General features: G+C 41.6%; 1 protein-coding gene across 1 annotated transcript in view; it reads left to right on the top strand.

Annotated features, from left to right (window-relative positions):
• Nucleotides 1–23442, top strand: part of LOC126094958 (myrosinase 1-like) — a 118406-nt gene that overhangs the window by 2293 nt on the left and 92671 nt on the right. Inside the window, exon 2 of the mRNA XM_049909613.1 lies at nt 18118–18251. Within this exon, the coding sequence (XP_049765570.1) occupies nt 18118–18251 (134 nt within the window). The remainder of the gene's footprint in view (nt 1–18117; nt 18252–23442) is intronic.

The raw sequence follows: 23442 nt of genomic DNA on the forward strand, positions 1-23442 counted from the left end.
TGTCTTCGAATCTGTCAACAAGTTCTTTCAATTTGTCCAAAACCATCTCCTTAATTTGCCATCTTTTGTGCAGCATCTTCAGTTTTAATCTGCATTTTATGACCAGTAAATTATGGCCAGAGACCAAATCTGCTGTTGGAAATATTTAAAATTTATTTTCGGAGTCCCTGTCCTACCATTATGTAATCTATCTGAAATCTATCCATTACTCCATGTCTTTTCCACCTATAGAACCTTGTTTCATGATATTAGCGATCTAGGAAGTCCCCCCTCCGGAAATGTACGACCGGCTTATTAGGTTCAAATGGTTCTGAGCACTATGGGACTTAACTTCTGAGGTCATCAGTCCCCTAGAACTTAGAACTACTTAAACCTAACTAACCTAAGTACATCACACACATCCATGCCCGAGGCAGGATTCGAACCTGCGACCGTAGCGGTCGCACGGTTCCGGACTGCAGCGCCTAGAACCGCTCGGCCACTAAGGCTGGCGGCTTATTAGGAACATGACTCGTGTTTCACAAGCTGCGCCATAGTCGCCAATATAAACAATGATCCAGGTACTGTCAAATGTTTTTCATTCCTGTCTTTGATCACAATATTAAGTCTGTCGGCGATAACCGGTTTCAGTCAGTAATGACCATCTTTTCAGATCTGATCTACACCATGTCATAATGTGACGATGCTTTGCTTAGCATATTTCTATGTTTTGACGATGCCATTACGGCTTTATCACATTAGGACATGGTGTAGGACAGATCTGAAGACTGACTGAAACCGGTCATCGTCGAAGGGCTTAATATTGTGATCAAAGACTGGAATAAAAGAAATTTGACATGACTCAAATGTTCAAAAGGATGTGTCAGTTCAGTGTAGTAGCGAAGTACATACGGAATGTTATTACGCAGAACAGCAATATATGAATTTGTGATGCTGTTTATTATGACTATCGTATCTCTATGAGCCTACAACTTTTGGTATAGATGATCCATGCTTATCATAATCTTCCTTGTCCTCTACCGAATCTGATGGTTGCCCAACCTGTAGTAAGAGACTGTTGTCTCACTCTACAGTAAACACAAGAGCGAACTTCTAACCGATCCCATGTTTGTGAACCTGGTCTGCCTCCTGTCTCACAATGGTCTACCATCTAGGTTCGTCCGATAAATGAAATCTCTACACTGCTCGACCAATGTCGCAATACCATAGCGGGTTACTGTCATCATGTTGAAAAACGTCCTGTAATGTCCCGTGTACAGATGAAGCAAACAGATTTCAGGGTCGCTAATGGTTTCCTTCACTATTACTACGGTAACCATAACCTTGTCAACTGCTTTGTGTTTTCCCTGGTTATTGCTGTTCCTCTCAATTTTACCGCATGCACTGACACAACTCCATTTAACTCAGAGGCAAGCTGCCCTCTTCTGAGACATTGATGAATGCTGTCCGCAGGTGCTCTCTCTCTGCTTTCGGACTGGACAGATTTTTGGTTGAGAATCAAGTATTCACTGTACGTTCCTTATTAACTCAGTCTATCGGAACATTCCTGACCTAGTGCATTTTCATTGGAGATTGTGGGATCTCCTGAGTACAGATGGGAAAGTTCACAGAACGAGCAGTTGATTCAGTTTGATAGTAATATGTGATCTAAGGAAGCACTACACGCTCCGCCACTGTCTTTGTTGCTAGATGGTTCCTTGATTATGTTTAAAGATGCCTGTTTTGGTATTTGGGTTCTCGCTGTTGCTGACAAACTCTTTGTGAACTGGATCACTATCTAGAGTCGATCTTCGCCAACAGTTATTTTCAGGATAACTGTAGTTCCTGAGGAGTTGAATACAGAATAAATGAAGAAACACCGTTTGTATCAGAATTATTTTTATCAGCGATTACAGCCTTTGATGTGCACTGGATGTCAGTTTCAGGTCTGGCGCTGCAAGGTGCTGCTTGTTAACAGTTGGTATGAGTAACATAAAAATCAATGGAGGGTTCTACTGAACCACGTCTTGGAGTTGTTCACTCCAACATCCTGGAAGATATGCCATTAATAATCTGCCCCTAACAATAGTTTGAAGTTGAGAAAGTGCTACCAGAATTTCTCTGTGACGCTGGACGTCCCACAGAAGCAGATTCCGCAGTAACACAGCAAGGGTTGTACGGGAAACGTACACAGACTAAGTTACGAGATACCAGTCGAGATACCAGTCGACGTACAAGATTTGTTTGTCTTTTTATTTATTTTTTTGCACGTCAAGTTCCGTAGGACCAAATTGAGGAGCAAATCTCCAAGGTCATGGAACGTGTCAGTACATGAAATTACAACATAAAAGTAATAACAGATAAAAATAAATGTTCATGAACCTGAAAAAAGTCAGTCCATAAGTTTAAGTAAACGCTATCAGCAATACAATAAGAATCAGCTTAATTTTTCAAGGAACTGCTCGACAGAATAGAAGGAGTGACCCATGAGGAAACTCTTCAGTTTCGATTTGAAAGAGCTTGGATTAATGCTAAGATTTTTGAATTTGAGTGGCAGCTTATTGCAAATGGATGCAGCAGTATACTGCACACCATTTTGCACAAGAGTTAAGGAAGTCCGATCCAAATGCAGGTTTAATTTCTGCCGAGTATTAACCGAGGGAAAGCTGCTTATTCTTGGGAATAAATTAATATTGGTAACAAGAAACGACCATAAAGAATATACATATTGAGAGGCCAATGTCAAAATACCCAGACTCGTGAACAGAGGTCGACAAGAGGTTCGTGAACTCACACCACGTATTGCCCGAACCGCCCGTTTCTGAGCCAAAAATATGCTTCTAGAATGGGAAGAGTTACCTCAAAATATAATACCATACGACATAAGCGAATGAAAATAAGCAAAGTAGACTAATTTTCGTGTCGAAGTATCACTCACTTTTGATACCGTTCGATTAGTAAAAATGGCAGTATTAAGTCTATGAACAAGATCCTGAACGTGGGCTTTCCACGACAGCTTACTATCTATCTGAACACCTAGAAATTTGAACTGTTCAGTTTCACTAATTATATGCCCGTTCTGTGAAATTAAAACGTCAGGTTTTGTTGAATTGTGTGTTAGAAACTGTAAAAACTGAGGCTTACTGTGATTTAACGTTAGTTTATTTTCTACAAGCCATGAATTGAGGTCATGCACAACACTATTTGAAACCGAGCCAATGTTGAACACAACATCCTTTACTACCAAGCTAGTGTCATCAACAAACAGAAATATTTTATAGTTACCCGTAATACTAGAGGGCATATCATTTATATAAATAAGGAACAGGAGCGGCCCCTGTTTCATGTAATATTATCTTTAGTGTCCATAACGTAATAAATTGTTCACCCGTTTACCTACGAATTTTACTTGGTAACGAGCAATAGGAGTGCAATGATTTCTTATTTCACAACACGTAGCCAGCTGTGTTAATATCATCTGAATGTATATAGGTAGAGCGGGTAACACTCAGTTCACAACAACTGAGGCAAATGTGACTTCATTTTGAAGGCATTTCGAAGGCGGCGGGAGTCGTCTATTGACTTTTGTCGTCGTTTGGAACTTGGGAGATGATGTATTGGATTTGTAGATTCTTGGCTGAGGCTAGTAGAGGATTTTATACAATAACGTATACCCTGTGGATAAACGCTGTTTCAAAACACATCAAATTGAGGATCTCCCGAAAACGCCACGGTATTGGTACAATTTGTTGCAATAAAATGATAAGAAATGTTACGTTGGTGATTCAAGAATGTTCGTATTTCGCTCATTTCGTATTATATCTTGTGTTTTGTCAAAGTCGAGAGTTGCAGAAGTTTGCTCTTGTGTACTGGATAGTTGCGCCCTGCGCGTCGTCGAGCGAGCAGGTTGTTCCTACTTCCACCTGTATAAAAACTGGCTCTAAGCACTATGGGATTTAACATCTGAGGTCATCAGTCCCCTAGACTTAGACCGTTTTCTTTATCCGTTAAACAGGGCAGGTAGACAAAAATTTTGTTTGTTACTGTTCAAATATTTACGTAATTGTGACTTTCATTTCCGATAAGCCACCCCCGTTAGGTACAACTCTGTCAACACAACAAAATTCCTCTCAGAGGGTAACACTACTCTGTTGCTTTATACCAATATTGTTTTAACTCCTGTCTGCTACTGCTGTACCATAACCTTAAAGCTGGAAGCAGGTTGTGAAATAAAACTATTTTATTAAAGCAATTATGGTACAACGCAACAGAGCAGTGTTACCCTCTGAGAGGAATTTTGTTATGTTGACCATGTTGTACCTAATGGAGGTGGCTTATCGGAAAATGAAAGTCAGAATTACGTAAATTTTCGAACAGTAACAAACAATATTTTTGTCTATCTACACTGTTTAAAGAAAAGGGAAAACGGTCGCCAGCCTAATTAGGCAAGAGAAAGATTAACGTTCTCGTTTAAGAAAGTAGGTCTGAGTAACTTTAACAGACAAACACAACCTAGACTTGGCCACACGCGAGTGCAATGAACTCTGACATATATATATGTTTACGGTAAGGTTGAAGCTAACAGCTAGAGCAGCACAAACTATTTGCATAAATATAACGAATAACGAAACACACTATTATTTTCAGTGCTTACTCAAACTGAATGGTCTTTATAACACTCCAGTCCGCTACAGCTACACCATAACCTCGAAGCTGGAGGCAGGTTGTGAAATAAAACAATCTTATCAAAGCAATTATGGTATAACGCAACGGAACAGTGTTGCCCTCTGAGAGGAATTTTGCTAGGTTGACCGTGTTGTATCTAACGGAAATGGCTTATCGGAAATGAAAGTCAGAATTACGTAAATATTCGAACAGTAACAAACAATATTTTGGCCTACCTATACTGTTTAAAGAATAAGGAAAACGGTCGCCAGCCTAATTAGGCAAGAGAAAGATTAACGTTCTCGTTTAAGAAAGTAGGTATGAGTAACTTTAACTGATAAACACAACCTATACTTGGCCACACGCGAGTGCAATGAACTCTGACACATACATATGTTTACGGTAAGATTGAAGCTAGCAGCTAGAGCAGTACAAACTATTTGCAAAAATATAACAGATACCGAAACACTCTATTACTTTCAGGACTTGTTCAAACTGAATGGTCTTTATAACATTACTATTAACATTCACTGCAGGATCATAAATTGGACATAGGTTAAGTCTCTCTCAGTTAAATACTTTACTATTTGAAATGGAAGTTAATTGGAATCCACTAACAGATTGCTTCTCACTATCTTTTGATAAAGAAATTATGGTTTTCATAAGTAGTGGTCTTCCCATTACTTGTTACCTAGCATTAGCATTATAGACAAACTGTGGATCCTGTTATACTATTAATATGCTCTTCCAATACACAAGAGAGACAAACACTTAGCAATCATGAACATATAATTTTCTACTATTGCAGTTTTCCACTTTTACTACAGTGAAACACAATGTTGACAAAATTGCAAGAAACTGACTCACTTTTTAAAATTTACTACAGGTAGCACTATGATCATTAACTCAGCGAAACTTTATAAGCCTCAATTTTAAGAACTTTAATTTTAAAAGGAACAGCAAATTTTACTTTCAAGTAAATTATTAAATAGGTGATTTTGAAACTTCACAAAACTACATTTACTGCCTCCCACAATTTCACTAAATCCACAGTAAAACTGAATATGCCCTTCCCATCAAAGATCAAATAACATTATGTAATTAACTGTCTAACTTCGAGGCTTTCATTTTTTCCACAAAATAGGACACTCGGTAATCATAATTCAAATGGAGAGAAACCTGAGAGGTGTTGTGATAGGGAAAAATCAAGGTAGGTACATAAATTCAGTTATAGGTTACCTTATATTTGTGCACACTAAATCGCCCAATAAGCTGATCCTTCACTGTACATTATTATATAGTGATTGCGGATTGTGGTGGCAACTGCATGTTGGTAGGCGGATTTGCAGACAGAATTGCTGGACTTTGGCCATTCTTGGTGACGAGGATGAATACCAATTCCAGAATCGTTCCAGCTATTTATCCATCCATCCGAGGCATTGGAAAGTAGCAGAAAAAGCCTCTCTCGGAACCAGGACAGTATGCCACTTTTACATGGCAATGCACAGTTTGGTAGCTCGTCCCCGACTGACTCTTGTTCCACCTTTTCTACCTAGGCCAACCACAATTTGCGCGCGCTACACAGTTTCGTTCCCAAGGGGAGCCACAACAACTTTTACACACAGAATAACTATGAATCCTAAGTGAAGGTCAGCAGTTTACATAACAGCAAACAAATACAATAAATAAAACGGAACATTTGCACATATTGACATTTCTACCAAAAATTATTCACACAAAATTACAATTATATATAGTAAGTTTTGTTCCCTCCAAATGGGACAAAGAATTTAAATTACAGATATACTTCATTACATAGAATCAAACCATGACATCACAGTTTTTCAAAGAAAGGAGTAAACAATTTTGTGTTGGCTTGGTTCAAATGGCTCTGAGCACTATGGGACTCAACTACTGTGGTCATAAGTCCCCTAGAACTTAGAACTACTTAAACCTAACTAACCTAAGGACATCACACACATCCATGTCCGAGGCAGGATTCGAACCTGCGACCGTAGCGGTCGAGCGGTTCCAGACTGTAGCGCCTTTAACCGCTCGGCCACTCCGGCCGGCTAATTTTGTGTTGTCTATTCAATCAAACATATTTACAGAAGCTCAAAGATGTAACATTAAATGAAACAAAAGCAAAATAAATCCGTACAGCATTAGAGCTATGGTGTTACACATAAACCTAACTAACCTAAGGACCTCACATACTTCCATGCCCGAGGCAGGATTCGAACCTGCGACTGTAGCAGCAGCGCGGTTCCGGACTGAAGCGCCTAAAACCAATCGGGCACAGCGGACGGCCGTTTCTTACCCTGAATATTAACAGGATAAGCTCTCCATCACAACTTGCCGCGTCACAGCAGTTTGATTCCCAAGTGATGTGTGTTTGCAAGAAGTGTTATTTGATGTGTTTTGTCTACCTGGGTATTCCATGTTTTACATCTACTTCTAGTAGTCAATTTCGCGTTTTTTGTTTGTTTGCTTTCCTATGTAGCCAACTTTTTTCAATTGATGTAATTGCTACCAGGTTCACTGCCCACTATACTGTTTCAATGACTCTTAACCATCTCCCGCAGCGGGTACATCTTTCTCGCTCCTTTTGGAAGCTAAATAATTTGCATCCGGCGGATTTTCTTGTTCCTAAAAGACTGACGTTACACTTCCGTGGCCGTTCACTTTACAATGTGACGTTCGAAGCAGTAAAAGTGAACAGCCGCTTTTTGTTTACCAAAAGGTACGTTAACCTCGAAATTAAGATTTTTGTTTTATAAATGTGTTAAGTTCCACATTCATGTGATGGCTCCACAGATAAGTGAGAGGCTAAAACGTCGGCAAAAATAATTTCGAAATTAACTGAAAATGTTGTACTATCTATTTTTCCTATCACGCCTGCATCAGCCTCGAAAATTACGCGTCTTGCTGATTTACAAGCAAAAAACCGATTGAACCCAGCCAGAATTTAATGCAATAACGTGAATACGATTATTCAACTGTGGTGTCACCGCCAGACGCCACACTTGCTAGGTGGTAGCTTTTAAATCGGCAGCGGTCCGGTAGTATACGTCGGAACCGCGTGTCGCCACTGTCAGTGATGGCAGACCGAGCGCCGCCACACGGCAGGCCTAGAGACACGTCCTAGCACTCGCCCCAGTTGTACAGCCGACTTTGCTAGCGATGCTACATTGACAAATACGCTCTCATTTGCCGAGACGATAGTTAGCATAGCCTTCAGCTACGTCATTTGCTACGACCTAGCAAGGCGCCATAGCATTTGATTATTAAAATTGTGAAGCTTGTACAGTAACGAGAGATGTTCACCAATTGTGGATTAAAGTTAAGTATTCTACCAGTTACTCTTGTTTTGCTAGTCTTATTTCTCTGACCTGTTCCAGACCTCACGCCAGCCTGCGTGAGCTTAATCGCGTGCCTTTCGGCTTCCTCCAAACTCTGTGAATTGGCTCCTGCCAATTCACAACATCAACAATGGTCATTAAGGTGTCTCACCAATGTCAGTACGTTTTTTTTAGAAAAAACTGGAAAATTGGTTTCAGAAGTTGGTCTATAATTGGAAAATGTAATCTCTCAAATGAAAAAGTGAGAAACAGTGCCACCTATTATTAACAACATAGTCCGTGCTTTCCTCAGTTTGTAGACGATACCAGTTTACGAAGAAAGTAGACATTTCAGATGGACTCTGGAGGAATTTTAGTTGTATGTTTGGGAACAACATTATAATGTCAGCTTCTTGCTTGTGTATACATTCCGCATCTACGCACAGTGCATGAAGCAAATGTGGTTTACTATATGAAAGCAAAGGACGAAGTGAATTCATCGTGAGAGAAGGACAAGGATCGAATGATCACGGAAGTCGATAGCAGGTCAATAAGTCTTCGATAGAGGATGTGACGTCAAAATGACATCACTTTTATCTCAAGTGTTGTGAATTGAGTGTGATATTATTGCACTTGGTCTGCCGTGACCGTTATTGGAAATAAGTGGTGACGTTAAACAAGTACAATTTTGACTGTACGCTACTATTCTAAAGATCTGTGAAGGTCTTCTCAACAATGAAGCTACTGTTTGCTACCTAATTGTTTGCTTCATCTCGCTAGCTCGTAAAATAAACCCCCCGACTATTGCGTTGTGTTCAGGGCCTGATAGGGACTTCTCTGTCCTCCTGCATTGTCTTATACGTATATGCTCGTGCTACCCCTAAACCGCTACAATGCAATTACTCTTCCCCTCCCAACCTGCGCATACAAATGTCCTGTGACTACGGAAGTGTCGTAGGTCCCACACTGATAAATTCCGAAGTGTTTCACCATCTGCAACGCCGTGTCGATTTGCAGACAGTTGTGAAGGCAACCACCAGATAGCAGCAGCTCCCGCATACCGGATAGTCGATGGAGACGGTACTGCGCCAGTTGCCACCAGGAACCGCTACTATCTTATTGTTGAAAGAGAGCCGTAATGTATTGCAATAAACGAAGGAAAATTGGCGAAAAAACTCGTGTAGTTTCAAATTTTTGCACTGTGGAAGGATTGATTCCTATGAACAACGTACCAAAAATCCTGAAAGATGGGGTTTGATGGTTGAGGGAGGACTGTGCTTTCTTGAATAACTCGAAGTTAAATTGGCTTAAATTTCCTCCATAAAAGCTGCTGTTTATTTTTTCTCTAGGACTAATAGTTTCCACATTGAGGGGGATAGAAAATCGGAGATTATTAAAAATTTGTTTTGACGGTATAAAATTAATATTTAATTTTACCTGAAGTGGGTAAAAACAAATATTGAATGTGTATTAAGTGATAAATTGTGTTCTGAGGTGAAACCTAGAGAGGGGGGGGGGGTGAGGGGAAGGAGGTAGGATGTGTGGGGTAGAAGCGGAAGGGAAGGCAGGTCGCTGAATAGTGTTCAGCCACTTTCCTCCTTTGTAGGTGTGCAAACTGAAAACAGAGTAGGTGACTTTCCATTCCATTTAAAACTGAAGGTCGAGCAGGTTATTGCCCACTCCAGCTATCCTACTATATTACGAGAAGCAACTACATGGCGTTTTACAAAGTTATACCGACCCTCGACAGCGCGGCTTATGAATCACTGGCGACACAGTACCTAGACGTGTCAGGGGGGTTTGTTAATTTTCGGCAAAGAGCGTTAACACCACGTGGAATACAGATATGACTTACTAATAATATTAACGCAAGTAACACATATGTGGAAAATCTACGTAGCTCATTGCGAACTGATGTAGACTGCTGGAGACGAAATTGAGTTTTAGTCATCCTGAATGGCAGTTGTAGTGTGTTCCGGAAAAGGCGACTTCGTCCATCATGAGCACTGATCGATTTTCTGTTTTCAGAATTTCCTCTCTGGTTCTCTTTTGTGAATAGAGCAGGTAACTCCGCTGACAATGTGTTTACGTAGTGGTGTTATTTTCAGTATATCGGTAACATCATATCGTAAAACTATGTAATTGCACTGTGGCCACTTGCTGTGAATAAATGAATGAACAGAAAGTTATTGTATTTCTCTCGCCGTTAACTGTGTTAATGATAGACTGTATAGATCTTTTCCATTCAGGAATTGCTGCTACTTGTAGAGAGGTCTGCACTGAGTGAAGCCACTTACCACGCATACAAAGTGTGTCTTACAAGACAGGAGTGAATATGTCTGGTGGAGTGCGACAGATCATGTCGAAGTCTAGAAGAATAATCAAATGGAATGCGTTATTCGAGTTCCGTTGAAATATCTGAATTTATAAGGAGCGATGCTTCTGTTTGAAGACGACACTAATCTCTTGCCCACGTATTGGTGTTTATATAACAGCATTGGAGTTGTGCTGGGTTGCATAAACGGTGCAACGCTCTCAAACGGAAACTTTTTCATCTCCCCTTTTATATAACACCTAGGCGACCAACTTCTGTTGCTGAGGGAGACAATTTAATCCTTTAGGCCGCTTTGTATGTTGGGAGAGCTGAGGTTCTGGTGATGCAGTATCCCTCTGTGATAAATGTTCCAGACAGTGATGGCAGAGACCATGAAATCGATATCGTTGAATACATATTGAGAGCATGGTACACTTGGGACAGGCTCTTCGATGTGAAGGAGAGATGACAGATCCGTCTTTCTAGCGTTTCTTTGGAAGAGCTCAGTTAACAACTAAAAATGTGTATTCACTTAATAAACGAAAATAGCTCCACTGTATAAGGTGTTTCGAAACCCGATGCTAAAACTTCAAGAATGGGTTCATCATATAACAAGAAGAGAAAAGAGATATGCCGATATGAGTCCTCAAATCCAGCGTTACGGATTTGTGCGACCTTCATTTCCTAGAAACTGCCCTGTACGTTTGTAACGCAAGCCGGTACACTCTGGTTACGTATCAGAGGAATGTTCAAAGTGAACTTCACCCGCGTGAATATATGCCTCCATTCGTCACCTCACTGAAAACCGCACGCGATCTAAAATGCATGCTGTAGTTCGTACTGTCTGAAAGGCTGCCATAACGCGTGCATGGAGAGTAGGTTCATCCACAACAGCAGTCGAACAAACGAGAGACCTTATGTGTGCCCACAGGTGAAAGTCCAGGGGCTTAAGTAAGGCGAACGGCGTGGCCAAGCGGTCAGTCCACCTCTACCAACCGAGCGCTCAGCAAACTCTGCATTCCGGTTCCTCTACACACAGACTACAATGTACGGGAACACTTCAGAGCAGGCTGCGCACCATAATTACTAACCACGGATATTACAAAAACTACGCATTTAACTGGCGGAGACTGTAATTCCTCCAAGCATGCTGAAGTACGAGGGCAGTTCAATAAGTAATGCAACACATTTTTTTTCAGAAACAGGGGTTGTTTTATTCAGCATTGAAATACACCAGGTTATTCCCCAATCTTTTAGCTACACAACACTATTTTTCAACGTAATCTACATTCAATGCTACGGCCTTACGCCACCTTGAAATGAGGGCCTGTATGCCTGCACGGTACCATTCCACTGGTCGATGTCGGAGCCAACGTCGTACTGCATCAATAACTTCTTCATCATCCGCGTAGTGCCTCCCACGGATTGCGTCCTTCATTGGGCCAAACATATGGAAATCCGACGGTGCGAGATCGGGGCTGTAGGGTGCATGAGGAAGAACAGTCCACTGAAGTTTTGTGAGCTCCTCTCGGGTGCGAAGACTTGTGTGAGGTCTTGCGTTGTCATGAAGAAGGAGAAGTTCGTTCAGATTTTTGTGCCTACGAACACGCTGAAGTCGTTTCTTCAATTTCTGAAGAGTAGCACAATACACTTCAGAGTTGATCGTTTGACCATGGGGAAGGACATCGAACAGAATAACCCCTTCAGCGTCCCAGAAGACTGTAACCATGACTTTACCGGCTGAGGGTATCGCTTTAAACTTTTTCTTGGTAGGGGAGTGGGTGTGGCGCCACTCCATTGATTGCCGTTTTGTTTCAGGTTCGAAGTGATGAACCCATGTTTCATCGTCTGTAACAATCTTTGACAAGAAATTGTCACCCTCAGCCACATGACGAGCAAGCAATTCCGCACAGATGGTTCTCCTTTGCTCTTTATGGTGTTCGGTTAGACAACGAGGGACCCAGCGGGAACAAATCTTTGAATATCCCAACTGGTGAACAATTGTGACAGCACTACCAACAGAGATGTCAAGTTGAGCACTGAGTTGTTTGATGGTGATCCGTCGATCATCTCGAACGAGTGTGTTCGCACGCTCCGCCATTGCAGGAGTCACAGCTGTGCACGGCCGGCCCGCACGCGGGAGATCAGACAGTCTTGCTTGACCTTGCGGCGATGATGACACACGCTTTGCCCAACGACTCACCGTGCTTTTGTCCACTGCCAGATCACCGTAGACATTCTGCAAGTGCCTATGAATATCTGAGATGCCCTGGTTTTCCGCCAAAAGAAACTCGATCACTGCCCGTTGTTTGCAACGCACATCCGTTACAGACGCCATTTTAACAGTTCCGTACAGCGCTGCCACCTGTCGGAAGTCAATGAAACTATACGAGACGAAGCGGAAATGTTTGAAAATATTCCACAAGAAATTTCCGGTTTTTTCAACCAAAATTGGCCGAGAAAAAAAATGTGTTGCATTACTTATTGAACTGCCCTCGTATATTCGGGATACATCACGCTGATTTACTATTAGAGAATTTGTGTAACGCCTGTAACCGGCGTTGCACATTATTCTCGGGCAAACAGCTCTTTTGTCAGAGTGCACTGCGTAACAGCAACATACTCGAATAATTCGGTAACTATGCAATTCCGGATGCATATTGACATAGCCTTTTATTCTTCTTGTTATACGAGGGAGCCATTACTGATGTTTTGCCCCTGAGTTCTGAAACACACGTATAAACACGAACTCAGTGACGTTATTTTGTCTTCTCTCTTACTAGAACTGGACAGGAAATGCTATGGAGTTATAGCCTACCTGCAAACTGAAAAGCATGTAGCGCTCATTGTGGGAAAGTTGCCTTACCCGAGAGAGCGCCCTGTAGTTGCTTCTTGTGATGTTGCTGGGTGGTATAAATTATTCCGTGATTTCTGAATACATGCGGTCTCATCCTGTCATTTCTTCTGCTTATTTTTGTCGACGCATTCCTTCCCGCAGCGATTCTGCGGAGAATCTCCTTATTTCTTATTTTCTCAGTCCACCGTCCTCCTGAAACATCCTGTGTTTCTGACAGTCCAAGATTCATTTTGATAAACTTGTGGTCTCGACTTGCATTATCAAAGCTTTCTTTATCGAATTAATCTCCTTGATCGATACTAGCAGAATTCTTTTGATGAAGAATACACTGAGGTGGCAAAAGTCATGGGAGACCTACTAATATCGTGTTGGACCTCCTTTCGCCCGGCATAGGGCAGCAAGTCGACGCGGCATGGACTCAACAAGTCAGCTGCAGAAATATTGAGCCATATTGTCTCCATAACCGTCCCTAATTGCGGATGTGTTGCCGGAGCAGTATTTTGTGACGTCTTGATTATGTCCCAAAAATATTCGATGAGATTCGTGTTGAGAGATCTGGAAGGGGCCAGATCATTCTCTCGAATTGTCCAGAATTTTGTTCAAACCAATCGCGAACATTTGTGGGCCGGTGACATTACTTACTCGCATCTGTGAAAACTGCATCGTTGTTTGAGAATATGAAGTCAATCAATGGTTGCAAGTGGTCTCCAGGTAGACGAGCATTAACATTTCCAATGAATTATCGGTTCAGCTGTACCAAAGGACTCAGTCCATTCCATGTAAACAGAGCCCCCGCAATTCTGGAGTCATCTTCAGCTTGCACAGTGCCTTGTTGACAGCAAGGGTCCACGGCTTCGTGGGCTCTGCGCCACGCTCCAGTCCTGCCATGAGCTGTTACCAACTGAAACCAGGACTCATCTGGCCAGACCATGGTTTTCCAGTCGTCCAACTAATATGATCAAGAGACCAGGAGAAGCGTTGCAGGCGATGTTGTGCTGTTAGCAAAGGCAGTCACGTCGGTCGTCAGTTGCCATAGCCCAATAACGCCAAATTTCGCTGCACTGTCGTAACGGATACATTCATCGACGCCTGACGATGATTTCTCCGGTTGCTTCACACAGTGTTGCTTGTCTGTTAGCACTGTTTACTCTAAGCAAACGCCGCTATTCTCGGTTGTTAAGTGAAGGCCGTCGGGCACTGCATTGTACGTGGTTAGAGGTAATCCCTGAAATTTGTTACTCTCTGCACACTCTTAACACGGTCAATCTCAGAATACTGAATTCACTAACGATTTCCGAAATGGAATCTCCCACGCGTCTATCTCCTACTACCATTCCGCATTCAAAGTCTGTTAATTCCCATCGTGCGGCCATAATCACGCCGGAAATCTTTTGATATGAATCACCGAGTAAAATGCCAGTTCCGCTGATGGACTGCCCTTTTATACCTCGGTCACGCGATACTACCACCATCTGCATACGTGCATATCTACATCTACATCTACATGGATACTCTGCAAATCACATTTAAGTGCCTGACAGAGGGTTCATCGAACCACCTTCACAAGTCTCTATTATTGAGATCTCGTATAGCGCTCGGAAAGAATGAACACCTATATCTTTACGTACGAGCTCTGATTTCCCTTATTTTATCGTGGTGATCGTTCCTCCCTATGTAGGTCGGTGTCAAAATATTTTCGTATTCGGAGAAGAAAGTTGGTGATTGGAATTTCGTGAGAAGATTTGGTCGCAACGAAAAACGCCTTTCTTTTAACGATTTCCAGCCCAAATTCTGTATCATTTCTGTGACACTCTCTCCCATATTTCGCGATAATACAAAGCGTGCTGCCTTTCTTTGAACTTTTTCGATGTACTCCGTCAGTCCTATCTGCTAACGATATGAATTTCGCCACCTGAATGTAACACTGGTGATTGTCCTAATTCATTTAATGTGAGTTTAATTTAGTTTCTTGTTAAAATATCTTTTTTACGTGTTTGTTTCTACTTTTGTAATGCATTACTTTGCTACCGAGATAGCAGAATTTCTTCATTTCGTCTAATACATGGTCCACAGATGTGACGTTAAGACTGTCAGAAGTCTCATTTCTGCTGCCACTCAAAACTTTAGTCTTTCTTTGGTGTGCCCTCAATTCGACTTCTGTATTCAGTACCTTGTTGATCAAATTCTACAATTTCTGTACTCTACCTCACTTTCACATGCTGGAAAAGTCTTGGGCGAATTTTATCATTAAATCCGTTAATCCTCAATTATAATCTCACTTCTGAATCTTTCTTTCGTTACCTTTGACGTAAACAGACTGAATACCACAGGAGTGAGACTGCATCCCTGCATTACCTTTCTTTTAATCCGAGCACTTTGGCAGTCCGTTCCTATGTTTCCCATTCGGATCTTGCACGTATTGAATTACCAGCGGAAAATACTCCTAGAGCACAAAAAAGCAATATACTGTTGTTTAAAAGGCTCTTACTGTAAAGTGTGTACCAGCTGCCTCATTACTTTCCTCGTCACGTTAAAAATTTCCCAAAAATTTCGGTATGCGAATATATTCGCGCTCTTTCTAACATGCAGCTCACCTCTCATTCTCGCGAGCTCCTTTAAGTGTGACTCGCTCACGCCTACTAGTTCATCGCAGTAAGTCGCTCGTACCCATCCACTCCCACTCTTATCCATTCTCACTCACTCATTCAGCCTAACTCATTGTCATTATTTGTTTTTGTCTCTCTGTCACTGTCTCCTGCATCCTTCGTGCTGTCCTACTACTGCTGTCTCGCCTCACTGTCAGTATTTCCCTCTAGCTGTCTCTTATCGCTACTATCTCATTCATTCCTTCCCCGCTGGTCTCTTCTCACTGTCACTATCTCACTCCTACTCATTCTCATTGCCGTAGATTGTTGTCACCCTTTATCACTGGCTCTCTCATTCTCTTTATTCTGCTCCCTATGGCACTGTGTCCTAAACTCTTTCCTAGCACGAGCACTGTTCTCTCACTGTCAACTATGTTCCACTGCTACTGCATCCCTGTCTTTCCCTCGCACTGCCATTGTTTCCTTCGCTATTTCTAAACTACAATCACAGTCTACTATCTTCCAGTATTTCCTACTTTTACGTCGCTTTCACACTGACACTGTCCGCTTCAAAAATGCAGCAATATGCTTGCATGCCATAATTTTTGCGAAAATTTTTAAAGGTACGGAGGACGGTAGAACGATATAGATGGTATCCCACTTTTGAGTCAGAATCTTTTAAATAGGAGCATATTCGTCCCCTGATAGGAGCATTTTTGGACTGGATGCCTTCTTTTTCTTCTTACAGCACGGCATGTGACTCATATGAAAAGAAATGTACTGGTCAGTGAAATACTGATAGTTTACTTATGTGAAATTGAAATAACACAAAACTAATTTTACTCCTCAGACCAGATTTTACATGCACAAAAATTTTGCGTGTGCCTTGTGACTACAACCCAGGGTTCCTAGAACAGTTCTGATAATAAGAGAGACGCTTTGCATCATATTTCTCCGTGTTACGACGCTTTACAAACTACATTTTCACCTCACACCGGATTTACCTGCGTATTTGACGTGTATGTGAAATGTAACTTTCAACCTCAGTGTCCCGGAAACGGATGAAGATATCAAGAAAATTTTCAAGGACGTTCGATGTCGCGAGCCTACGAATATATCGTAAAAATTACAGTTATTTGCTATGCGTGACCGTCTTGGAAATCACTGCTCGGTTTTGATACCCAAAAACCATATTTTTCGGATATTTCTCGATAGCGGATAGAGATTTTGGAAAATGGTTAGAGAATATATCGTTAACATTTGAGTAATTTTCTGCTGCTAGTTATTTCGATATTCGCTGCTGATGGTGAAAAATGGTGAAAACGCTTTTTTCGAGTTTTCTCAGAAACCGTAAGTGAACTAAATGGTGCCTCCATAAGCTCCTTAAGGCGCAGCGTAGGCTACATCCAGTGCAGGAAGAACCAACCGATTTGTCCTATTTACATAATCTGGAGGAATTGTGTAATATTCAAACTAAGACCCACTACCGTAGGATAGCTACGATAAAACGATCCTTCTCTTGAGTATGCAAATAGTCCCTAGTCCAAAGGGCTATCCATCCGTTTCCATAACCAACAGAACACGAGGTATGAGCCCCGGGAATATCCCTTTTTTATACGCGGCATTTTGGAACATATTGTTAGCATATATTGTCTTTCCATGTAGCATACACCTGTGTATCTGAGGATTTGAAACATCTTGCACCTCCTTATTTTGCCGGACGCTTTTCTACACTGATAAACCCTACGAAAGTGTTTAGTTTCCCTTGAGTCTTGCTACCGTTATCCAATACGATTTTAGGACTTCCTCTCTCTGTTATCTCTACTTTCTCTAACTGATCGTCATCTAACATATCCTCAATTTTCGTTTCGTTTTTCTGTATCTTCTTCTGATCAGAAATGTGGCTGCATGGTCTATCAAACTTGCACAATATTCTTACATTTCTTTGCCCTCACTTTCTTCGAAATTATATATATATATATATATATATATATATATATATATATATATATATATATGATCTCACGATAAATAAATAATGGCACTAAATGAATTAGACTAATTTAAAATTATTTCTGTTTCTTTGGGAGGCAATTTGTACTCCTACGTTCTCCCTCCATATTTCTGTACCTCGCTCCTTTCTAAACGGAAATTAGACTCATCGAAGATTTATTTTTTTTCAAGTTTTCTCTCTTGTAATACCTGTATCTAGTTATTCTAGCACACTAAAGAGACAGCCTTACCGATTTATACATACTGAAATTTGGACCAACTCTTACAGTGTACTATTGCTGCAAACAGTATTCTGACATTTGTGTAGGACTGTACCCGTACACAGCAGAAATATTTTACGATTATTTTTGCGACGTGTTGCAGGCAAAGGAGTGAGCATCTGGGACACCTTGACGCACGACAGCTCGCAGTACATTAATGACGGATCCAACGGCGACGTAGCGAGCGACTCCTATCACAAGTATGAGGAGGACGTGCAGCTGGTCAGAGCTTTAGGGGTGAGCTGAGCACACGTGGTGCATTACATGTGTGCGGAATATTTCTGGTGTTGCTTAATCGTTATTGCTTTTATTATTATTGATAGTACTCTGAGGCACAGTCTGATCATCAATTACAAAACGAAAAGCTCTACAAAAACTTGTGAACACTAGCTATTATACAAATACAGACATTTACTCTCTTCTCAAGCAAAGTATTATAGTAATAACATGCTGCCGAATGCCTCGATTTAACTAAGGCAGGACAAAAAGTAAGTATAGAAAAGAAGGAGAGGAAGAGCCTGTGAAGAATATTAATGTCAATAAAATACATCGGCATGGTTTATTTTTCGGAGGACTGTGCGCTGATTTAAAACTTCCCGGCAGAGACTAAAACTGCGCATGCGCGCCTGACTGGAACTCGAACGTGCTCCCCCTCCCTCCCCGCCCCTCCCCTCCCCAGACATTGTAATCACCGCAATAACATCACGTACCCTCTCAAACCGTGAAGTTCCCTTTCGTTTCTTCCTCTGATGGGTGATTTCCTTTTTCTTCGGGCAGTGCATAAGTTGGGCCATACAGACCGTTTCCTGACTTGTGTTGCAAGATTCTCCACGGTTCTCCACGATCGACACTGCGTTTCCAGATATGTCTACCATTCTGCTTAGATGAGCGTTTTTGTGCCGCTCTAGTGATGATTTAAGAAACCCGATACGATGCGAATACACTTTCTGTGCGACTTTTCTCTCTCTCTCTTCGGCTGATTCAACTTAATCATAGTAAGATTTATCCTGTCGTTTCCGTTACATCACTACGAACAGGTGACCATAAATACTGCGTTATTACCCGTAATAGTAATTGACAGCAGATCTGTCATCGTTTGTTTAGGCGTATAACATCATATTTGCTTCTGTTTAGGTAGGAGACCAGTCATTGCACCAAGTGCTGATCATATTTCAGTCTTCTTGCATTCCGTAACAGTAATTTTCTAACGCTGTGGCGTATAATATTGTCGTATGCGAGCAGACAGAAGGAAATTAAGGGGCTGCCATGTCTTTTATATACCTCGTCAACACTAGCGTTCTTATAGCAACCTCTTGAGGTAAGCGGGACAGTGGTTTCGTTTGTGACGTTGTCTAAGTATTAAGAACTACGTACTGTTTCCTTTTACTCGCGGCATTTCGAGTACGTTTTTACAGTTACTCAAAAATGCGTTTTTATTCCACAAAACGAATATTGTTACATTAAAACATCGTCAGGGGTTACATTTTCGTCTGATTTTCGTTGGAATCCGAAAGTGTCGCCCGTATGATCATCTCTGTAGTATCCTTCCGTACGGTACCGTAGTTGTGTTCAGCCCAGTCCACATGTCTTCCGATATTCCATAAGAACATAGTTTGTTTACTTGCCGAAGGTGCGGTACTGAAGCCTTCCCGAAGTTATGAAGCCGTTCAATGGCAAACCTCTTCTAATATTGCATATTCACTGAATTTTTTTACTAGTTGACAGTATAGAAAGTCTTCCAGAAACATTGCATCATCTCCGGCTGCGCCGAGGACAGCCTTTCCTCGGTGCTCATGTCGCTGTCCGACATCCAATCCGCCCGCCAGTCGGCAGGACTGTGTGGAAGCAGGAGCAACTCTGAACATGTTCAGCGCAGCTCAGGACGAACCGTCAGGCACGAGGAAGTTTCGTTGGCCACAACTACACAACCTGGATGATTTATCAGCACCTAAGAGCAAACGGAGTTTCGTACTGATCTCTTTTCTAACAACCAATGTCAGCTTTCGAAGCCAAAGCCTTTGATTGTGTTGCAAGTGGTTCTTACGATGTCCTCATAAGGATGAACCGACTGTCTACGAAGAACCAGCAGTCGGGAAAGTTGAAATCAGATTCGAGTCATTCGTGTTATAGTAATACAAACTGATTATCTACGAAATCAGACTACGAAACGAACAACAAAATCTAAATATAGATATTTGTTAGAAGTACTGTCAGAAATAATACTCGTTGAAAGTGATACATTATGATACGTTAACAATCGTGACATATAAAGTATATCTTTAGAAGCATTATCAACTAAACTCAACCCGAGCAGGCCTCGGAAGGCCCAACGATACCGACCAAACTCCGTGTCATCCTTAGAAGACAGGCGTCGCTGGGTGCGGATATAGAGGGGTAGCTGGTCAGCACACCGCTCTTCCTGCCGCTATCAACTTTTATGACCGGAGATGCCACGTCTCAATCAAGCAGCTCGTTAAGGGGCTCCGGAAAGGCTCAAAATCATGAAAAGTTCAATTTTTACTTTTTTGCGTTTTCTCAATCTGCAGATTATTTCCTTTTAATAGATATATAATTTATTGAATTCCGAAGACTACAACTATTTTTAAATTTTTTTTTTTTTGAAATGTGTTCTACATGGGCGTGACCCACTGTGGCGCTGTTAAACTGCTGTCAAATGGTGTTATTATTAACGTCCGTGTTCATCAGGTACATTTTAGTGATGTGAGATAAAGTATGTGTTGTGGCTACCCTGTGATGCTTCAATATATATCGCTGGTGTGATTGTCGATTGTTTCATGTTTATTTACTCTGTCGTTATCTCGAAAATATTCGTAATTAATTCTGTTTCTTGAGTCTCTGTTTTGTTGAAGTATAATAATGAGTAAATGTAAAGTTATTAGAAATCCTCTGAAGGCTTCTAAGAAAAGGAAAAATGTTGGAAAGCCAAAGGTATGTGTTATTACTGTAAATAATAACATTCTAACATGGTACGAGCGATGCTTGCTTTAGACAAGGAACGCCTTCGGGCTGCAGACAGGGCTGTAAAGAGTCTAGAAATACAAGCAAGAGTAAACAGGAGGAGGAACAAGAGGAAGCTGGAGGAGGAGTTTGCAGAGGATGAAGATAATCCATCCTATGGACCTGGAATGCACTAAAAAGTTAATCCAATCTTTGTCGCTCGATTCCCAAAACTTTTATTTTCTCATACTAATTACATGTTTTCTAAGGATCTTCCAAACATATTTGTTTCAAACTTTCAGTAAATGTTACACAGTACCTTCTGCATAATTTAACACAGCCTTTTTCCAAAAAACTGTATATTTTTTAATATATAAATAAAAAATTCCAAAAAAATGTTGTGAATTTTCAATACAATTGAAAAAAAAATCATCCTTAATAACTGAACTAAAATTTTGTAAAATCCCTGTGTTAAGTTGTAGCCCATATTCCAATAAATAATCTGTAAAAAGTTCAACTTCCTACCTCAAATACTTTGTGAGGAAAGATGTAATTTATAAGCGTTATTTTAACATTGCAATTATAGGGCGTTTCGGAGCCCCTTAATCCTGTGGTGCATGAATTTCACTGCAGTGGACAACTTTTAATGGTCAATTCTCTGGCGTTTTCAGTCAGTCATGATGCTGAAAATGCATGCAGGACACAACACCATGCCCACTGCAGTAAACTGTGTGCATTTGAAGCCTCATGACTGATTGAAAATGCCAAAGAAACGACCATTAACAGATGTCCACTGTAGCGGACGCTATGCGCCACAGGGTTAATTTGCGTCACAAGGGATGAATACACCCCGATGGCCAATAGCGCTCCGCAGATCTGGACGATGACCCATCCAAGTGGTAGCCAAGTCCTAAAGCGTTTAACTTCTGTGAACTGATGGAAACTGGTGTTACCACTGCGGCAAGGCCGTTGGCAGAGAGTATAACAACTGATTGTCTTTTCAAGAGATTCTTGGAGATATTGCACTCTACCGCTGCTCTACACGTTAATATCGATAAACCAGACTTACGCTCTTTTCCGTAACAATGAAGATGCCTGGAAAGAAATGGATGAGGGCCTTGCTTTAGTTTTCATTTTGAAATAGCAACAAACACCATAATAGAATTATACAGTACGTGAAAGACAAGCTCTCAAAAGTTCCGTACCTCAGTCGGTAAGAGCGGAACTCTCACTGGATCACTTTGTTGTCCGTCTGTCTGTCTTTCTGTCTGTCAGGCTGTTAAAAACAGTTTTTCTCAGAAACGGGTAGGAGTATCAACTTGAACTTTATGCCAGATACTGAGGTTGATCGCTTGGCGGTGTAACATATTGAAACTTCTAAGTCGATACAATAAAAGGATACGGCCATTTTTGATACTCACAAGCTTACTCATCAAAAGCTATAGGGTACTTCCCGTTAGCCCAGAATCATGAAATTTGGCCAGAAGCAAGGTTTCACATTAGAAGCAAAGAAAAAAATCCGAAAATTGTTCATTTGTAACTACACCACACGAAAATAAATATTTCGTTTGTCATTTGTCATCCGACATCAAACTTGAAATTAAAACAGTGAGTATTTCCGCATTCAAGCTGACTGCGTCGCAGTGGTAAAAGTCAAACATCAGGCAAGGAATGAATGACCTTCTTGCTCACATGGGGAGTTCCTGAATTTATCCATCACCTCATATCCAGGAACGATCACTGCACGTAGATATGGCATTTTAAGTTGTATGTGAAACACAGATTCGCAGACTAGTCTGCAATGAGCGATGACGTTTAATGATGACAACCAGTGATTATTATAATAACCGAATCTCGCCCCCCTGCGGGTACGGGTGTTATAATGGGCCCGAGGTATTCCTGCCTGTCGTAAGAGGCGACTAAAAGGAGTCTCACACGTTTCGGCCTTTATGTGATGGTCCCCTGTAGGGTTTGACCCCAATTTTCAAAATTATGCCGAAGAGCGGGCCAACTGGGGAAGGGCGCCTTGCATGGTGCATAGTGTCCATCATGTGCTGAGACCTCTCGCATCCTTAGCCGACGTGGACCTGCACTTCCGATCATCTTCCAACTGTTGGGCGAGATCACCCTCCTAGGTGCGTTTTCCTCCATCCTCTGTGCAGTATCGCTTTCTGCACTGGCGATAAAAATGGACTTCTTAGCTCGTTTGCACCTGATATCCAGCACGGTAGCAAGTCCTTTGTGGTGGTGCCGCCATGTACCCTGTTGGTTGTAGCCCCCTGACCACAAAGGGATCGCTCTGCTGATGCCTACACCGTTACCTCCCCCCGTATTCCAAGGAGTACATACGGGGGCATCGGGACTCCTGGCAATTGCCATCCTGCCAGGTGGCCTTTGCTGCAGCTCAGTGGTGCCCATGGGGAGGGCCCCTGGTCGGAGTGGGTGGCATCATGGCGGACAAACACCAGCA

Source organism: Schistocerca cancellata, chromosome 8, assembly GCF_023864275.1.
Source record: "Schistocerca cancellata isolate TAMUIC-IGC-003103 chromosome 8, iqSchCanc2.1, whole genome shotgun sequence".
NCBI classification, from domain to species: domain Eukaryota; kingdom Metazoa; phylum Arthropoda; class Insecta; order Orthoptera; family Acrididae; genus Schistocerca; species Schistocerca cancellata.